A 20,392-nucleotide genomic window follows, 5' to 3' on the forward strand; every position below is an offset into this window, starting at 1 on the left:
ATGGGAGCCGAAGTTTCTAGGGGCTTTAAGAGAAAGACAAAGAGCTTTAATTCGCTGTGTTGAAAAAAAGGAAAAAAAATAATGGAGTCAAGGAGGGGTTTTGAAGGTGCTTGTAGTGATAGGAGAGAAAGAAGAATTTAGCAGTGACATTTTAGATAGACTGGAGTGGCAGGAAAGAGGTGAAGAGAGGCAGAGAAGAGGTGGTTACAGTAGTCAAAACTAGAGAAAAAACAGGAAGTGCATGATGACTTCAGCAGAGGAGACAGCATGGAAAGGGTGGGTGTGGGTGACATTAAAAAAGGCAGGTGAGACTGGGTATGGGGGCATGAAGAGGGAAGTCAGAGTAAACTGAGGTTGAGAGCCTGGGAGATGGAAGGATACCGAAATGAAGCATTTGGAGATGAGTCAAGATAGATGGGACTTGTCTACGGCTAGGAAAGTTAGGATGTATAATTCATCACTGGTGCAGCTCTCTCCACAAAAGCTTCTATTGTTGATATTGATTAGACAGGAGCTCCCTCTCCTCCCGTCACTCTCTGATCCCAGCTACCTCCCCAAACTTCACATTCAACTCCTTCCTAACCCAGTTCTTCCTTCCCCTTATCTCTTTTCAGATTAGCTGTAGTACTGATGCCACTGCCCTCGAACAGTTCTTTGCCAGAACCTTGCCACTATATCTTGCTAACCACATTCCAATCCTTCAATGAAAGGCTCTCTTATCCTAAATTTTCAGCCTGTGTACACCACTGATTCTAGGACAGTCTGTGTCAAACACAACCCCTTTTGCAACTAGAATACTACCTACATGTAGGCACCAAATTATGATTTGCAGAGGGCACTAGATGATCAAAGGCTAACCTAGGAAATATATATGTATATATATTTACACACACACACACACACACACACACACACACACACACACACACACACACACTCCCCCTTAGATCAGATATCCACCTTGAAATATAATTAAAACGTACTGTGTATAGTCAAAAATCTGTCACAACTCAGAAGTCACCTATATGGTATTGGAAAATAATAATAAAACATCCTGGAAAAAGTATATACTGATGCTTTAATTTTTTTAAATAATAATTTCTTAAACAGCAGCATCTTTCAAAAATTGAGGATCAGGTTTCAAGATAAGTGATGATGTCAAAAACAAATAAGCTGACAGTTTCAGAAAAGTAAAATCCTTTGGTATATATTTTATACTAAAACCAACATAAAAATAATATATGCTGCAGACACTTTAGTAGCTTATTTTAATTGGAACCACAGGAGATAGCTTTTTGCTATTAATTTTCTTTGAGAAATGGGGATACATCAAAGTTGAAGTGTGGAATACCACTTAAGGTTCCTTTATATAAGTTCAGGTTGGCTTTGTCACAGAACTTGACGATGTATCACCAAATAGTGGAAAGAGACACAATCAAAGTACATTTGTTTTGAACCTGATCCTGAAAACCTTGTACAGATTCCCATTGGTAGTCTACCACTGGTAGTGCAATGGACAAAGGCCTTCATCCTGAAAGTACTCAGTGCACAGAGCTACAACTGCATTGGAGGGATTACTATCATGACATAGTACAGAGTAACTGCACAAGTGAACTAGACTAATGATTGGACATCTTATGTTAGTCGTACAATATATTCTCTGATAAACAATGTTACTGTTTTATGTTAATTGACTGCAATGATTTCTCTAACTATGGTCTCTGCCTCACAGAGCTGACTGGTCACATGGTATTAGCTCTTCTGCCTGTTACCAAATACCAAGTTGCTTTAAAGACAGCTTTAAAAAAATCATTAAATAATTCCCTGCAATTGCTGTAGTTGCCACAGGAATATTATATGGTTGTGACTGAGAGGTGGAGGTGCTCTGTGTGACTGTGAATTGGAGGATGAATGACCATGACATACCCCCATTAAGATGTGGTCCAAATTTAGAGAAAATATGAGAACCTCAAAGGAACCTGTTCCTTATGGAATTATTATTGCCAGTTTAATAAAAACTGTATCTTGCTGATAAATAAAAAACTGCATTACCTTCTTCCTTTTTCTTTTTCACTTCTTCTTCACTTCTTTCTTTAGCCTTCAATGCTTCATCTGCTTTCGCTAAAAATAAAAAATACCTATAATGAGTTATTAATACTTGTTTTAATTACATTTGTATAATAAAACAGAATTCTCCTGAGGGCTGAAGTTCACTTTCAGATTAATTTCTGCAGTTCCCACTAAGTCAATGTGCATTTGAAGCAGAATTTGGCCTTTATTTATTTATTTTTTATTTACAAGACCAGTACTGTTAATCAGTATCATAACTGACAATTTGTAAGATGAAAGGAAATGACACAGTGGCAGAATATTTAAAAAAAAACTAATTTACTAATATAGGAAATAAACAGATTTCTTTTGAAGGAAAAGCCATATTTCCAATATTCAGAGCTGCATATAAGATTTAAAATATAGGATGTCTGGACTATCTATGTCATAGTATCAAATTAGGTAATATATTTTTTTCATTGCAAATCACAGCAGCAGTACTTTATTCATGTTATGACAGCATCCTTGAAAAAGAATCTTTTTCCCTCTAGAAGCCTCTTCCCTTATTACTTAATTACCTACTAGTTGCTCAACTGCAGGGGTTTTCAAACACTTCACTACAGATGTTAAAGAAGATTAAAAATATACAGCACAGTAACAAGGGACTATCAATATACTCTGTAAATTAATTAAATTTCTGTTCTAGCACATCATTTATTCCAAAGCATTAATGTCTCAAAGGAGCCATTCTCTTTTATTGCCATCTCACTACCTGATGACTGAACTAAGTGAGAATAAGTCTCTAATAGCATTATACTTGATGAAATATTAAGTTTTTAAAAGTACCGCCTTGTCAAAAGAAAAGGAACTCAAACTAACAGGAATAAGACTTCAGACCAGACTTTCCTGTACAATAAAGCTACTGTAAACTGTGGTATAGAACAATAAATGTTTATTCAGTTTTTCAGGTACTCTCTCTATTGCCTACTGAATCAACCTCTAATTTACGAATATAACGTTCAGCTTATGCAGTGGGTATGCAGAAAATGAATGCCACAAGATTATATTTTTCAAAGTCTGATGTCTCTTCACAGTCTGCTACTTAAAAATATACAACTTAAATACTAGTGTTATGAAATGATAAAAGCAATTACACAGACATATTTCCATTTATAAGCTTTTATACACACCTAGACAACATTTAAAGAAATGAAATCTTAAAACTTTTCTGCCAGTGAATATCATTGCAAGAATCTATTAAATTAGATAATAAAAACAAATCACTACCAACGCTAAAGACTTTTACTTCATTTACACTTTATTTTCCCTGGTAGAAATAATATAATACTATATAATATATAAATAATATAAATTCCATTTAAATTCAATTTTGGTTATATGTATAATTGTAGCTATACCCCCTGAGTCATGTAAAATGCTCAGCTTATGTTTCTTTCAAATTATCCCGCTCAGATTCACATTCTACTCCTTACAACCATCTTCAATATGTTTTGGCAGAGCTCATTAGACTGAAATTTAATAATGCAAACATCAGGTGGATTTCAAGAACCTCCATTATCAGCACAAGATGGATTGCTTATATACCTCTTGGGCCAATCGGGCACAATTTAGATTCAATAAACTACCATGCCTAAATTTGATTTATCTATTCCACTATGCTGGTTTGTTCTTCCTTACTGATCCAATTCACTGGATTTTTAAAAAATGGTTATCTGAGAAAAAAAGTTTAAAGAAATTGAAATGGTTTACTGTATCATAGCTAAATATACATTTTAGCTAAATTAACTTCACACTGTCAATTTTCAAGCCTTCTTACTATACATGGTTGCAAGTAGGGTTTTTTAAAAACTTCATTTAACAGAGATAGAAGTTTCCTTCACAGTCTTGGCTGATTACATGGACAAAGTCACAGCTTAGTAAGTATTATAAGCACAGTCATATACCCTAAAATGCTCATCATCAATAATATTAAAACTAGGGGTGGGCAAACATTTGGGCCGACGGCCACATCTGGGTGGGGAAATTGTATGCAGGGCTGGGGCAGGGAGTGTGGGGTGTGCAGGAACGGGCTCAGGGAAAGGGATTGGGGCAGAGGAGGGGTGTAAGGTGTATGAAGGGGCTCAGGGAAGGGGGTTGGAATGCAGAAGGGGGCTCAGGGCAGGGGTGCAGGAGAGGTGCAGAGTGCAGGAGGGAGCTCAGGGCAGGGGGTTGGGGTTCAGGAGGGATGCGGGGTGCGGCAGGGCATTGGGGTGCACAAGGGCTCAGGGCATGGGGTTGGGGTGCACGAGGGTGCAGGGTGCAGCAGGGGGCTCAGGGCAGAGGCTTGCAGTGCACAAGGGTGCGGCAGGGGGCTCAGGACAGGGGCTTGGGGTGCAGGAGGGGTGCGAGGTTCAGGAAGGGAGTTGTGGGTGGGATGCAGGAGGGGTTGAGGCTCCAGCCCAGCACTGCTTACCTAAAGCGGCTCCGGGGTGGCAGTGGCATGCACAGGGGCCAGGGCAGGCTCCCTGCCTGCCTGCTCCGGGAAGCAGCTGGAACCACATCCCTGCACAGCCCCTGGGGGAGAGGGAGCACAGGGCTCCACACGCTGCCCTTGCCGCGCCTCCAGGTACCTTCCCTGAACCTCCCACTGGCCGTGGTTCCCCGTTCCTGACCAATGGGAGCTGCGAGGGGCGGTGCCTGGAGGCAAGAGCAACACACGGAGCCCTCTGCCCTGTCCTGCTCTCCCCCCACTCCCCCCCAGGCCGCAGGGACATTGTGCCGGCCGCTTCTGGGAGTGGCGCGGGGCCTGTGGCACCATGGGGGACGATCCTGCGGGCTGGATCTAAAGCCCTGAGGGACCGGATCCGGCCCACGGGCTGTAGTTTGCCCACCCCTGCCCTAAACATTCACAGAGGACAGTTGCTAAAGCCTATGTGTTGCTTTGAGGATTGCTCAAACATTTTAATTCTGTATCAGTCGACATATACTGAACTTCACTTCAACTTCTTGATTCCTTTTCTCGTTTACATGGGGTGTCCAAGGTGCTCATGATTCTTTGCCACTCCTTTCAGTCCATGGGTTCACAGATCTTGCAGTTTCAGTCCTTTTCTCCTCAAACTTCTCTTGTACCCTCTGTCTCCCATGTCCATTCTTGCTGTCTCCTCCCGCCTGCCCCCAGGTTTTCTTTACTCGTCGCTCTTCTCCAATTTTCTTATATGTCCAGCCCACGTCAGACAGATGCACTCTCCAGCCTATCTATCACTTAGAATCCCAAGTTCATCTTCCCTGTCATTTCTTCCAGGCACATTCAACCTACACTTCACTTGCCTTCCATTTTCCTCATTATGTTGTTTTCTATTACCTGTATCTTCTTTCCTTCCATCTCTGCAAGACCCATTGTTGTCAAACTTTACAGCAGACACACACAGGAGACACTTATCCTTTCAGTTTGTTACTTAATTGTCAGTCCCCACGGTACTCCTGCCACCTTTTTCTCTGCCACACAGGCTCACTGGGTGCACATTCTTCAGGTCTCTCTCTGACTGATACTTTCCAAGTATACAAAACCTTTCTTCTGCTTCAGCTTCTCTCTTGAAATGTAAGTCAACAGCTCCTTTTCCACCTTCCCTACTTGCGTAACTTCAGTTTTCTTTGTTTCAGAGTAGCAGCCGTGTTAGTCTCTATTCGCAAAAAGAAAAGGAATACTTGTGGCACCCTAGAGACTAACAAATTTATTTGAGCATAAGCTTTCGTGAGCTACAGCTCACTTCACTGGATGCATTTGGTGGAAAATACAGTGGGGAGATTTATATACACATACAGAGAACATGGAACAATGGGTTTTATCATACACACTAAGGAGAGTGATCACTTAAGATGAGCCATCACCAGCAGCAGGGGTGGGGGGAAGGAGGAAAACCAGCAGTCTCTTGTTGGAGTCTGTTTTTGAAGTTTTTTTTGTTGAAGAATAGCCACCCTCAGGTCTGTAGTCGAGTGACCGGAGAGACTGAAGTGTTCTACGACTGGTTTTTGAATGTTATCATTCTTGACGTCTGATTTGTGTCCATTTATTCTTTTACGTAGAGACTGTCCGGTTTGGCCAATGTACGTGGCAGAGGGGCATTGCTGGCACATGATGGCATATATCACTGTCTGCTGTTTCGACCTTCAGGAAGAGTCCACCCATAATCCTTCTTTTTGTAGTGTTGGTCCGTCAGGAACAGTATCCCCGATAATGTCACGGCTAACCTGGTGGCTGAACTTTGTGACTTTGTCCTCACCCATAACTATTTCACATTTGGGGACAATGTATACCTTCAAATCAGCGGCACGGCCATGGGTATCGGCATGGCCCTCAGTATGCCAGAATTTTTATGGCTGACTTAGAACAACGCTTCCTCAGCTCTTGTCCCCTAATGCCCCTACTCTAATTGCGCTACTTTGATGACATCTTCATCATCTGGACTCATGGAAAAGAAGCCCTTGAGGAATTCCACCATGATTTCAACTATTTCCATCCCACCATCAACCTCAGTCTCGACCACTCCAATAAGAGATCCACTTCCTGGACACTACAGTGCTAATACGCAATGGTCACATAAACACCACCCTATATCGGAAACCTACTGACCGCTGTTCCTATCTACATGCCTCTAGCTTTCATCCAGATCATACCACACAATCCATTGTCTACAACCAAGCTCTACGATATAACCGCATTTGCTCCAACCCCTCAGACAGAGACAAACACCTACAAGATCTCTATCATGCATTCTTACAATACCCACCTGCTGAAGTGAAGAAACAGATTGACAGAGCCAGAAGAGTACCCAGAAGTCACCTACTACAGGACAGGCTCAACAAAGAAAACAACAGAACGCCACTCGCCATCACCTTCAACCCCCAACTAAAACCTCACCAACGCATCATCAAGGATCTACAACCTATCCTGAAGGACGACCCATCACTCTCACAGATCTTGGGAAACAGGCCAGTCCTTGCTTACAGACAGCCCCCCAGTCTGAAGCAAATACTCACCAGCAACCACACACCACACAACAGAACCACTAACCCAGGAACCTAGCCTTGCAACAAAGCCCGTTGCCAACTCTGTCCACATATCTATTCAGGGGACACCATCATAGGGCCTAATCACATCAGCCACACTATCAGAGGCTCGTTCACCTACCAATACGATATATGCCATCATGTGCCAGCAATGTCCCTCTGCCATGTACATTGGTCAAACTGGACAGTCTCTACGTAAAAGAATAAATGGACACAAATCAGATGTCAAGAATTATAACATTCAAAAACCAGTTGGAGAACACTTTGATCTCTCCGGTCACTCGATTACAGACCTGAGGGTGGCTATCCTTCAACAAAAAAACTTCAAAAACAGACTCCAACGAGAGACTGCTGAATTGGAATTAATTTGCAAACTGCATACAATTAACTTAGGCTTGAATAGAGACTGGGAATGGATGAGTCATTACACAAAGTAAAACTATTTCCCCATGTTATTTCTCCCTCCCCACCCCCCACTGTTCCTCAGTTGTTCTTGTTAACTGCTAGAAATGGCCTACCTTGCTTGTCACCATGAAAGGTTTTCCTCCTTCCCCCCTGCTGCTGCTGGTGATGGCTCATCTTAAGTGATCACTCTCCTTACAGTGTGTATGATAAAACCCATTGTTTCATGTTCTCTGTGTGTGTATATAAATCTCCCCACTGTATTTTCCACCAAATGCATCTGATGAAGTGAGCTGTAGCTCACGAAAGCTTATGCTCAAATAAATTTGTTAGTCTCTAAGGTGCCACAAGTACTCCTTTTCAGTTTTCTTTGTGTACATTCTTTCTATCTGTACCAAACATTATTCCTAAAAATAAATCGGACTACAGCTCTGCGTTGGAAAGTGAATCTGTAAAAATGTCATTGTGGACCTCCAGATTTGCTGTTTGCAGTGTTCTTGTAGCCAAGTTGGTCACAGGATATGAGAGAGACAAGGTGGGTGAGGCAATTTTATTGGACCAACTTCTGTTGGTGGAAGAGAAAAGCTTTCAAGCTTCACAAAGCTGTTCTTCATTTCTGGTGAAGGATATCAAAGTATTCAGGTTAAATAATAGGTGGGACAGATTGTTAAGCATAAGGGTCACAATACACTTTGTGGAAGACCATGTAAAATGAAGTGAGCAATTGTCCTACAACTGCAAAAGTGTTAATGTAGGGTTGGTAGACAGCAGATGTGTTACAAGTTGTTGTAATGGGCCATTGTGACATTCCCCTGGTGTTATTTGGACTGGTGATCTGCTAGATCACTCCAATCCTTGACTCTGGGAGCCAGCTTTACCCTGCTCTGTTGTGAGAACCCCCACTTCTGGGCTGTTCACACACTGCCTCTGGCATGTAAGCTGCTCCTTGGATTGTGCAACCGAATGACACTAGCCAATATCTCCGGTCCCAAACACAATGCTAGGAACCTCCATCTTGCAGTGTCCAGTTATGCCCCCTGGACACTACAAGCTTATGAGAGTTCATCAATTTAACAAAGTAATTGATATGCACCAGCCTTGTTATCCCAAGAGGAGTCTCAGACACACTTGAAACCAAACACACTTCTTCAGGTAGAATAAACAAACAAATTGTATTAACTACAAAGATAGATTTTAAGTGATTGTAAGTCAAAGCACAAGTCAGATTTAGTCAAATGAAATAAAAGCAAAACACATTCTAAGCTGATCTTAACACTTTCAGTGCCCTTACAAACTTAGATGCTTCTCACCACAGGCTGGCTGGCTGCCCTTCATGAAAAATTGATGAAAGGTGCCAACTCATGAATTTTCCCTTATCCCAAATGACCACCATCTCTTATTTACTGTCAGTTGGACTGAAGCCAGCAAGATGGCTGCCATTTCCCTACCATCTATCTGCATGTGGAAGTGAGGCTGCCCTTAATAAAGTTGGCTGTCACCTCCCACTGCTTTTAGTGAAACTGAAGTCATGATAATAGCTGCCACTCCATGGTTCAGGGAGCTGAACAGGACTCAGGGATTGTGAAGAACAGCCTGGGAGCAGTGGTGAGTAAGAGGAGGCCTCTCTGAGCAGCTGAGAAAGCCAATTCTCGTGAACTGATAACGAGTCACAGGATTTCAGAGCCTGGAGGAGCAGCTCTTGCGATCCCACTAGAAGCTCCTCCAATCCCACAAGTTTTGGAGCTGGGCACACAAGCAGAGATCTGTGCAAGAGCCTTGGGGCTGAGGACATGCACCTGCCCTACCTTCTCGTATGGACCTATACCAGAGAGAGGGTCTTGGGGCAGCAGAGAAGTAGAGAGTGGGAACTCTGGGAAGTGGCACCACTGGATCCCAAGTAGTGAAGTCCCAGGGCAGAAGGAGTCAGAAGTGTTGCTGCTGAGTCAAGACAGTAATAGAAAATGGATGGCAGTTCCCCTATTTCAGGGGTGTAGAGAGGGTGAGTGGAATCTGCTTCTGAGCAGCCAAGGAAAGGCATGCACTTTTGTGTGCATTAAAAGTTGACTTTTCAACCTGAAGCTATCACAAACACTGGCAGAGGCACAGAGGAGGGTTAAAAAGTCAAGAAAAAGATTAAAAACATGACTGGATTAAAACCTCATTTTTTGGGCCACTCAAGAGTTTTTAGGGTCTGATTCATTATTTTTGATCTCTTGAGGTTGTCAATACTGATCTCTCACCTTACCCTACTCCCTAACTTTTACTGTCCAACCTCTTAAAGGAATTTGTAAAATGACTACTACACTATCTCCACTTTTAACCAAAATGAATATAATCACAAACTGAGTTTGTTTATTTTGGTGAAATTAGGACATAGCTGAGAGCAGATTACACTAAAAAAATGGAAAATCCACTAAATTCTTCTAAAATGTAATTAACCCCTTTCACTTACCTCTAGTATTGAATTTGTATAAATCTCTATGCTATTCTCCCAAATTAAAGGGTAGAACATAACACATGTAGCTCACCATCTAAGGAAATACAAAGCATGTAAACATTCTGATGCAAGGCGATATCTTTTGGTCAAAAATCAGTGGCCAAACATCTAGAAGTAAACACACTGCCAACTTAGTCTTTTTCCCTGGGTACATTGTACTCAGACTGAAAAATATCAAAACTTTGGAGCAGTCAAATAAAATATTCAAATTAGAATAAACCTTTGATAAGCACCAGACGTGCCCAACATTTTAAAAAAAATTTAACTGAAACTCTACTGGCATCCTGAATACTGTGTTTTATCTAATAGTTTAATAAAAGTGTAAATATAGCCAAAACCATGATGTGTGGGTAATTAAAAAACAGCCTAACTTCACTCCATAACAACAAAAACTTGTAGCAGAATATACATTGATAAGGAAGCTGAAACTTGCATGAGCTTGAGCTACCTCAGCTTTTAATTTTCACATGGGCTAGCAAAAATGCTCAAAAATATTTTCCATGCAGAAGCTTCTTCAGTACATTTTCCTCAACTTGGAGGTTGGGACACACACACCAATATAATTTACAGGAGATCAGCAGTGGCACATCACCCAAGGAAGACCAAATAAGTCACTTCAGCAATACCCAGGTCTTAATTGACCCAGGTAGTTGGAATGCTGAGTTTGCTCCTGAAACTGGGTCTCTTGCATGGATGAACAGCTAGTATGACAACAGTCTGACTGCTTATAAAGCATTCTAAAAAAATTAAATAAATAAACAAATAAATAAATAAATAAAGAGCTTGAATTCAAGCTCTCAGCATTTTAGAGCTCATTCAACTGCAGATAAAATTACAATTCTATTGATTATTGTTTTCCTTCTGAGGGATTGGAAAATGACATACTGAAAATGTTACAGAAGTTTACTTACACTAAGTAAGTTCTGGAACACATACAGAAATTCAGTATCAGATAATGAACCATTAATAAGAGCAGAGCAACAGAAGAGAGAATTCACTGTCAGTATTTTCAGGTAGTAGTAGTATAATAATTAATATTTATAGTTTGTTAGCACCCAAAGACCTTGATCAGGACTGGTGCCCAATTGTGCCAGGCACCATACAAATACAAGATAGACAATCCCTGTCCTAAAGAGCTTCCAAAGTAAAGCCAAAACAAAGAGCAGGGGATATGGATACATCATACAAGCAAATAAATATGGTGAAGAACTGGCAATGCTTTCTAAGTTACAAACACAATCATTAACGTTCATTTGAAGTTGAGGGGTAACATTCAAGTATCAGCATTCTGTATCAGTGAACATGATAGTCAAGGTTAGTATCAGCTTTCTATTCTTTTTCAGTTGCTAATAACCTTCTAAAACAAATTCCTTTCGGGTTGCAACTTTCCATGATTGCTGTTATGAATATAAATTTTTTCATAAATCTTAAGGAAAATCTGTGTGTTATGTGAACATGACTCCCTTTCCTCCCATGCTTCTATATACCTGACAGTCACACATCTCAAAAATGCTGAACTTAAAAGTGTCACTTAGCTTGTTTTACAGTCCTCACTGAAGAAAGAAAAAAAAAACGGCCATGAATTTTGTAAATACTCTAGCAACTGACGAGGTTCTGAATGGAGATCCTGGTAACAGAAATGCAGGTTGCTGGCCAGAACTACAGGTTCTGTTCCTTTTGAGGCACAAGCATAATGGGTAAAGATAAACAACAGTAGATCAATGAATGCCAGGTAATTCTCTGGAGCAATAACTGGAATGACTAACCAGGTTTACTCTTTCCAGACTGCTTTAACCTTTTCAAGCCCAGGATAGGCATTCCAATCAAGTCCTTCAAACAGCAAATTGCTTCTGTAGGCCAGTGTGGGTAGGTGGGTGGGGGGGAACAGGAGAAAGGGGAGAGGGAGAGAGAAAAGAGGAACATTGTGTCACCATCACCCTTGAGGAGCAAGAACAGAGACAGGGATTTGGCACCACTACCTCAACTGGCTATTCCATGTAGGTCAACATGATTGACTAGCCGGTCTCAGTGGGGTTAGGGGTAAGAGACTGGAATCTATACAAAAGGGGGGACAAGACCACGATGGTGCCTTCAGTGGCTGCCACCCCCGAACAGACAGTGCTACAGATAGTAATTAGATAAAAAGGACACATGAGCTGGCCTAAGGCAGGAATCTTGTGAAATTCACATCCAGGTGCCCCCTCATTTATGCATTAGCATAGGACTGTTCTCATTGCTGTTACAGGGTTGGGAAGGTTGCATGACTGTAGGAAGAAGGGAGTTGTATGACGCTCTTGTTGCCATTATTGTGGTTAAAATTTGCATTAGGTTGCTGGTTTCTGTATTTATGCTGGTTTGCTCTGTACAAGAGTCTATTATCAATTTTCTTCTCTCTTCTTAACGGCACCGTTGCAACTTCTAACTCAGCAGCATGAGGTAGCTAGTCTTTTAAGGAAAGTTAGTTAAAAGGCCAACTAGCATAGGATGGTTGAGTATGCAGCCTTCCAAATATGGTGTGATTGTGAGAAAATGGAGAGCTAATCCTTCCAGGGATTTCAAAAGGCTAAATACAAGGGGCTGATAGGGGCATTGCTGGATGATGGAGGAGCTAAACTCTAAACACACATGAGAGAGAGAGTATCTGTGGGTGAGTGGGGAAAAGCTATGCATTGGAATGTATAAATGTTTAGGCCTGCTGGTCATTTTGTGCCCTGGAACTAGGTACTAAGATAGGGGGCCCACATTACTAATCTAGGGAAAGGGGTTTGATGCAGGTCACATCCAAGACTGAGTGAACCCTCTCCTGTTGGACACTGGCTGCCATTAGACTGGTATTATTAAACATAGCTAGGGCCAGTCTAAGCAAATCCGTGAATAATTTTGCACGTCTTCTGTCATAAATATAAAGGGAAGGGTAAACACCTTTAAATCCCTCCTGGCCAGAGGAAAAACCCTTTCACCTGTAAAGGGTTAAGAAGCTAAGATAACCTCGCTGGCACATGACCAAAATGACCAGTGAGGACACAAGATACTTTCAAAGCTGGAGGGGGGCCCAAAAAAAAAAAAAAAAAAAAAGGTTTTCTCTGTCTGTGTGATGCTTTTGCTGGGACCAGAGCAGGAATGCAGGTCAGAACTCCTGTAAAGAATTAGTAAGCAATCTAGTTAGATATGCGTTAGATTCTGTTTTGTTTAAATGGATGATAAAATAAGTTGTGCTGAATGGAATGTATATTCCTGTTTTTGTGTCTTTTTGTAACTTAAGGTTTTGCCTAGAGGGATTCTCTAGGATTTGAATCTGATTACCCTGTAAGATATTTACCATCCTGATTTTACAGAGGTGATTCTTTTACTTTTTCTTTAATTAAAATTCTCTTTTAAGAACCTGATTGCTTTTTCATTTGTTCTTAAGATCCAAGGGTTTGGGTCTGTGTTTACCTGTGCAAATTGGTGAGGATTTTTATCAAGCCTTCCCCAGGAAAGGGGGTGTGTAGTGCTTGGGGGGATACTTTGGGGGGGAGACATTTCCAAGTGGGCACTTCCCCTGTTCTTTGTGTAACACTTTGGTGGTGGCAGTTTTTAACCTAAGCTGGTAAGAATAAGCTACAGGGGTCTTTCATCAGGTCCCCACATCTGTACCCTAGAGTTCAGAGTGGGGAAGGAACCTTGACATCTTCCTTCTGCTGTGCCTACAGCAATTCCTTCTGAATATTTTATCAGAGAGTAACACTACCAGCATCTGAGTCTGGTGGTGTGTCTACCTGTCTGCCATAAATAAGAGTTGAGAAGTCTGGCATGAGAAGATAGAACTGGGCAGCCCTTGAGGAAAACTTGCTCGTCTTCTCCAACCATTTCTTAAATTCCCCATCTTTTTCACATCTCTTAACCCTTTGGATCAGTGGTGGGCAACCTGCGACCCACGGGCCACACGTGGCCTGTCAGGGTAATCCACTGGCAGGCTGCCAGTTTTTTTACATTTGCATGACTGCCTGCAGCTCCCAGTGGCCGTGGGTCACCATTCCCAGCCAACGAGAGCTGTGGGAAGTGGCGCAGGCCACAGCTCCCATTGGCCGGGAATGAAGAACTGCAGCCAATGGGAGCTGTGGGTGGTGGTGCAAATGTAAACAAACTGTCTTGCAGCCTGCCAGCGGATTACCCTGACAGGCTGCATGCGGCCCATGGACCACAGGTTGCCCGCCACTGCTCTGGATACTCCTTCATTTCTTGCATTCCTGCTGATGCTGCCATTTATTGGGGCTTTGCTTGGGAATACTTTCACTCCACCTGCTGCATCTATATGAAGGTGATTTCTGTGCCATCTCATTATGCTGCTGTCTGGTCAGCTGTTCACTGATCCTGTCCCACTCATTTCTCCAGATGCATTAGTGAGCCATCCAGAGACTTAACTTATAATTGTCTTTTCTCCACTTCCCTGCTCTATCTTGGTGGTCAAACCAAAGCACTAAATGTGCTCTTCTGGCCAGCTCACCTCCAAGCATCCACCTTGCATTCATATTACTGGAATCTGTGAAGAAGCTGGTAGACTGCCTGCTTAATATATCTGAATCCCAGAATGAGTGGAGACGAGAGCCAAAATCCCACTGTTAAGAGTGTTCAAGTGGTCATCCATTAGTGCAACAAACTCTTCTCAGTGGATATGTTACAAGTACTCAGATATGCATTTTCACTGGCCCAACTATTAGTGGAATGTTCCAAGCACTCCTTTTAACATACACATTTACATTCTAGTTTTCAAGGTGTCATTGGTTAGGAGAGCTATAAATCAGGAGATTGAGTAGGCCACCATGCTGTCATACATTTACTTAAAGTTTAGTGTGATGCAATCACGTGTCAAAGTGTATGGAAATCACCAGCAATGTCAGAGCACCACAAAGGATCAGGAAAATGTACAGAAGTTCCTTGCAATACACAATTGTAAGAAAGGGAAGGAATGGACAAAAAAAGTCAGTTTGTTTAATTTGCAATTTACCATGTATAAAGCGTACATCATTAGAGATTCAAAGATATGTTTGTGGTGCTATTCTAACCCAGGCCTTGTATTACACAATTAAATCTGTTTTAGGGACAGGGTCATCCTCCAAATGCAATTTATTAAGGGCACAGAATGATTTCTCACATTGCCATCTATTCTTCATGATGCCAAAGGCAGACAAATTTTTTAAATAGTTCTGTTGAGCACCAACCATAACAAAAAGAAATGGAAGTTACCTGCTGCATAGGCTACAAATCAGTGATTAAAGTATAGAACCATAAGTGACCTAGCTGCAATGGAAAGACTATCTTTAAAAATATGGGGCTGTTTGAGCAGCAACCAATTGTACTTGACATGCACAAATAGACATGAATCATATACAGTATCTTGCTAGTGAACATGTGTTTCCTTCTCTTCCCTTCCTTCCTTCCATACTTGTACTATACAATCAGCATTCAGAACAAATACAAATTTGAATGTAAAGAACCATAGCTCAGACTTTATCTGATAAGTCTTACTTTAGACTTAGTTAAAACTACTAGGAGGCTTTCAGGAAAGGGCCAAAGAAATGACAGGCACTGTTGGTGGGTGGGAAGAACTTTTGAGGAAACCCTGCTTAAACTAATGAAACTACTCTTTCCCAGTAATCTTTGCTCCTGATTATTATCCATAGACTTCTACACAACAACAATCTAGACATAGGCACAGCAGGCCGCCCAGGCAAATCAAGTAGCACCACAGGATCAATCTCATCAAATACATCTGATTCGCTATTTAGCTGCCTCCTTCACACATGCAGGAGCTGAAAATAAAAACCCTTAAGTTCTAGTACCACAATGTAAACACACAGACCAGAAAAACTTAAGATCACAAGAGAAGCTATTAACAACAAAACCAAACCACTGTTATTTAATACCAAAGCAATTTCACTGTACCCACTTCTCTGAACCATCATCTTCCAGGTAGATTTCTGGACACGCACAGTACCACTCATAGAACTTCTACTTCATATAACCTAAATATCTCAACTCCTGGAAATATGTATAAAGGACAACAGGATAGCCGGACTATAAAATGGATACGACTATACTGCCGGAAATTCAAGGAAAGCTTAAAAACTTCCTCCTAGTTTTAACTTACTCTGAAGTAATTCCCAAATAAATGACTGTTGGGCATTTTCCCACAAAGTGAAATGAAATATCAGTGTTAATTCTGAATTCCAATCAGGAAATTGTGTTATATTATTCAAACTCAAGACATGTAATACAAACAGACAAATGTTGTTCTCATTGTGTATATATAGTATGACCAAAAGGTTCAAATAAAGTTTTAGTTTACATGAAAAGCAGTTATAAATACAATATCTGAAATAACATTCTGGAAATTATATTTTAAAATCTAGAGAACCATTCATCAATTGTCCTTGCATTTAAAAATGTTATATTTTTCAAGTATGATACATAATACCCATTATATTCTCCATTTGGTCTGGTACAGCCATAAGCTTTGGAGAGACAATGAAGCCCTAAGGAAGTATCTTATATAACCAGAAAGCCTTGTTCATCTCCCCAAAATACTAGCTGGAAAGGGGGAATTCGGAGAGGATTTCCTCAGATGATAGCTATAAGCTCTACTCACACGACACTGATTATTTTCTAATGATAATTGTATTCTGTTCGTGTTATTACATAAGCAAATTGGAAATAGACACAAAATCAAGACCTTTCTGAAATGCTTTTATATTTGGGGGAAATAATATTAGAACATTTCATGCGAGTTAGCTATGGACCCCCTCACCTATTTTTTTTAAAACAACATTTAAATAGAGTTCTTTGAATGTATGTTTGCATCTATAAATTGCACTTTATTATCGAGATGAAATGAGATGGTGCTAAGACATCAGACATAAAATACTGGAAATGAAGAGCAGTGATTTGCGAGTTATGAATAAATACCAGGTCAGATCCTCAGCTGGTGTAAATTAGCATAGCTCCATTGACTCCATATTTAGGAGCTGATTTCAGTGGAGCGATATTTATTTAAAATCACCAGAAGATTTGGTCCATTATTCCTTATTTGGCCAGCTCCTCTGATATTTCACAGAGTTGCTGGGGTTTATGCTTCCAGAACACACTGAAAGGTTTGAGCACATAATTACCCCACTTTGTCTTCATACCTTTGATCACATATTTTCCTAGATTTCCTCCTTACTCTCCTTTCCCTTGACAAGTTCAATTAACCCTGATCATTCTCCCCTTTACAAGCTCAGTCCTCCAGGAAAAAAAATGGTAAGTATTTCCCCTCACTCTGAGGTTTGAAGCTTCAAAAGCTTTATTTGTTCCATAAGAAGATTTCTAAAATAAATGGTTACAAAATCTTTGACAATCTAAGTCACTGATGAATGGTATGCCAAGTACATCCAGCAATTTTGCTAAACAAACACTCCTGGATGTATATGGTATGTCTATTTTCATTCAAAAGAATGAATATTCCTTAGAAAATTATTGCTTAAACATATTTACATTTTTTTATACAGCACACTTATTTCTGAAGCAGCTGGGTATGTGCCTATTTCAAAAGCCATGAAGCGGGTTATACAAACTGTTCAAATTACTGTTTCATGTTTTAAAAGTGAATATTTTTCATAGGATTTTTAATCTACACTACAATAGTCCTAACATTCCTCTGATTACCCTTTCATTGCATTCCTCCCATTTTTTCAAGCATTCCCTCCCCACCCCCATCTCCACAGTGCATATCTCATGGACACTAGTTAATTTTTTTTTTAAATGCAGTGCTGCTCATCTTATACTTGGGAGTAGCAACAGCCGATAGATACGAAATGACCAGCGGTGGGTAGAATACAATCACTCTTGTAATATCTTTAATTTTTCTAGTTACAGGTACACAAAATCATAAGACAATGAAAGGAAAGAGAAATTGAAAGTGTGAGAAAAAAAATCACGTTCTTGTCAACTGCTGGAAATGGCCCACCTTGATTATCACTACAAAAGGTTCCCCCCCCCCCCCCGCTCTCCTGATAGTAATAGCTCACCTTAAGTGATCACTCTCCTTACAGTGTGTATGGTAACATCCATTGTTTCATGTTCTCTATGTATATAAATCTCCCCTCTGTATTTTCCGCTGAATGCATCCGATGAAGTGAGCTGTAGCTCACGAAAGCTTATGCTTAAATAAATTTGTTAGTCTCTAAGGTGCCACAAGTACTCCTTTTCTTTCTGAGAATATAGACTAACATGGCTGCTACTCTGAAACCTGAAAAAAATCAGTTCATTAAAATTATTATAATGCTGGACAAGATCTGGAAGCTCATGATGGAAAAATTTTGTTTCTGGGAAAAAAGTTTCTTAATGGTGAAAAGCATGGGGATGATCATAATTAATTATAAAAATATGGCATATCTATTTCATATCTAGCAATTATACCTTTTTGTCTGTAGTACTTTCCAATCAGGCACCTCAGAGCACTTTACAAACAGTAAGCCTTATCCAAAGTCTTTCCATTGACTTCAAAAGGTTCGGGATCAGGCCCATTAGCTTAACAACTTCCCTCAGAGATATGAAGGTACTACCCCCACCAGTTATATAGATGGGGAAAAGGGAGTCACAACGACATTAAGTCATTTACCCAACATCAAACAAGAAATCTGCAACAGTCAGGAAGGGTCACTGATGTCCCAACTACCACTCCTAGGCCTCGTCTACACTAATTAGGCAAGTTGATCTAAATTATGCTATTTAAGGTACACAAGATATGTAACTTAAGTCGATATAACTTTGATCAACTTACAGTGGTGTCTATACCATGCTATGTTGACAGGAGATGCTTTCCTCTTGACATAGCTTCCGCCTCTCGTAGAGGTAGAGTACTGAAGTCGACAGGTGATTGCTCTCCCATTGACTTATCACGTCTTCACTAGATCCACTAAATTGATGCTGGCTGCATCAATTGCAGCAGCGCCGATTTAGACCATAGTGAAGATAAGCCCCTACTCCTTAACCACAAGAGCATTCTTCCCCTAAACTTGGTCTACTTCTGAATTGTGCATACTCACTAAAGGCCAGTCCTGTAATCGTTACTAATGTGAGCTGTCCTTACACAAACAGTCCCATTGATGTCAATGGGAGTATTCACAAGAGTTAAGGATTACATCTGTGAGTAAAGGTTGCAGAATTGCATCCTTAATTCTTTACACTTTTCATCAGAGGATACTGGAGTGCCTTTCAAATATTAATTAAGCCTCTGATTATTGATTTCAATGGTGCTACACACATTTATAGGGACGCCTGTGCAGACAATCAGGGCCTTACCCAGAGAGAGAGTGAAACAACAGTGAACTGAAATGTCTCTTAATAAAATACCAAACTGATTACTGCAGGAAAAGTACCAACTCTGAGTTTAAGTATTTTCAGGGAGGTAGGGGGAGGAGGAACACTTTTTCAGTTCCCTTTTAAAATGTATCAATCATGTTTAAATCTACCCATATACTCTATCAATTATTTAATCTTAGGGAATGATCTTGTAATGCCTTACTCAGGCGAAGAGTCCCACTGATTTCAACAGGATTATTACAAGAATAAAGGTTTGAAAATTCTAGGCACTGTTTGTGTTCTACTCCTTATTCTTTCACTGATTTAACATACAAGTCACTAAAAATAAATTGCAATTTAAAATAAAATAAAACGGAAGATTTCTAAATCAGGTAGACTGCTTTGAAAATCTCAACTAAGATTCCCGACTCCCAGTCCAAACTAACTTACGTTTGAAATTTCAATTAAAATTACACCATCAGGTGTCAGCTTAGACCCAAAATTTAGAATGCGCAAAATGAAGCTTGTTAAGGTTCCAAATCCACAGAAAGGCACCTACAGTTATTATGTATTTTTAAATTTCAATGGGAATAGTATTTTAAGGAATAATATCGTCCTCTTGTACTGTTTGAAGCCAGACACTGAATATATTATAAAAAATGGAGAGGAGTCATTTTTCACTGTTCGTGCTAAGTACAGTACAATGCAAAAAAGTAAAAGCACAAATAGTGAAATGTAAGTTACTAATCTAAAGAACAGAACTGCTGAGGATTTTTTTTAAATACATGAAGTTTAATCTGACAACATCCATTTAATTACTAATTAATTCACTAAGTTTAATGAAAATGTATATTCATGAGGGAAGGGATTTATTATCACTGTCTTAGGATATTAGTGAACCTGTGATGATTGTCAACTCTCAAAAATATTTCAAAAACCATGTCACTTCTGAAAAACAATGCAAATTCATATTGCCCACTGGTATTTACCTGCAGAATAGATATCAAACCTTCAATTATTTTAAAAAGCTGGATAATGAAAATACAGTATAGGGAC

General features: G+C 40.3%; 1 protein-coding gene across 1 annotated transcript in view; it reads right to left on the reverse strand.

The window, feature by feature from the left end:
* RSRC1 (arginine and serine rich coiled-coil 1) overlaps positions 1-20,392 on the reverse strand; it is a 368,470-nt gene that overhangs the window by 70,771 nt on the left and 277,307 nt on the right. The window contains exon 8 of the mRNA XM_043493111.1: positions 2,053-2,121. Within this exon, the coding sequence (XP_043349046.1) occupies positions 2,053-2,121 (69 nt within the window). The remainder of the gene's footprint in view (positions 1-2,052; positions 2,122-20,392) is intronic.

The sequence above is a fragment of the Dermochelys coriacea genome, chromosome 9 (genome assembly GCF_009764565.3).
Source record: "Dermochelys coriacea isolate rDerCor1 chromosome 9, rDerCor1.pri.v4, whole genome shotgun sequence".
NCBI classification, from domain to species: domain Eukaryota; kingdom Metazoa; phylum Chordata; order Testudines; family Dermochelyidae; genus Dermochelys; species Dermochelys coriacea.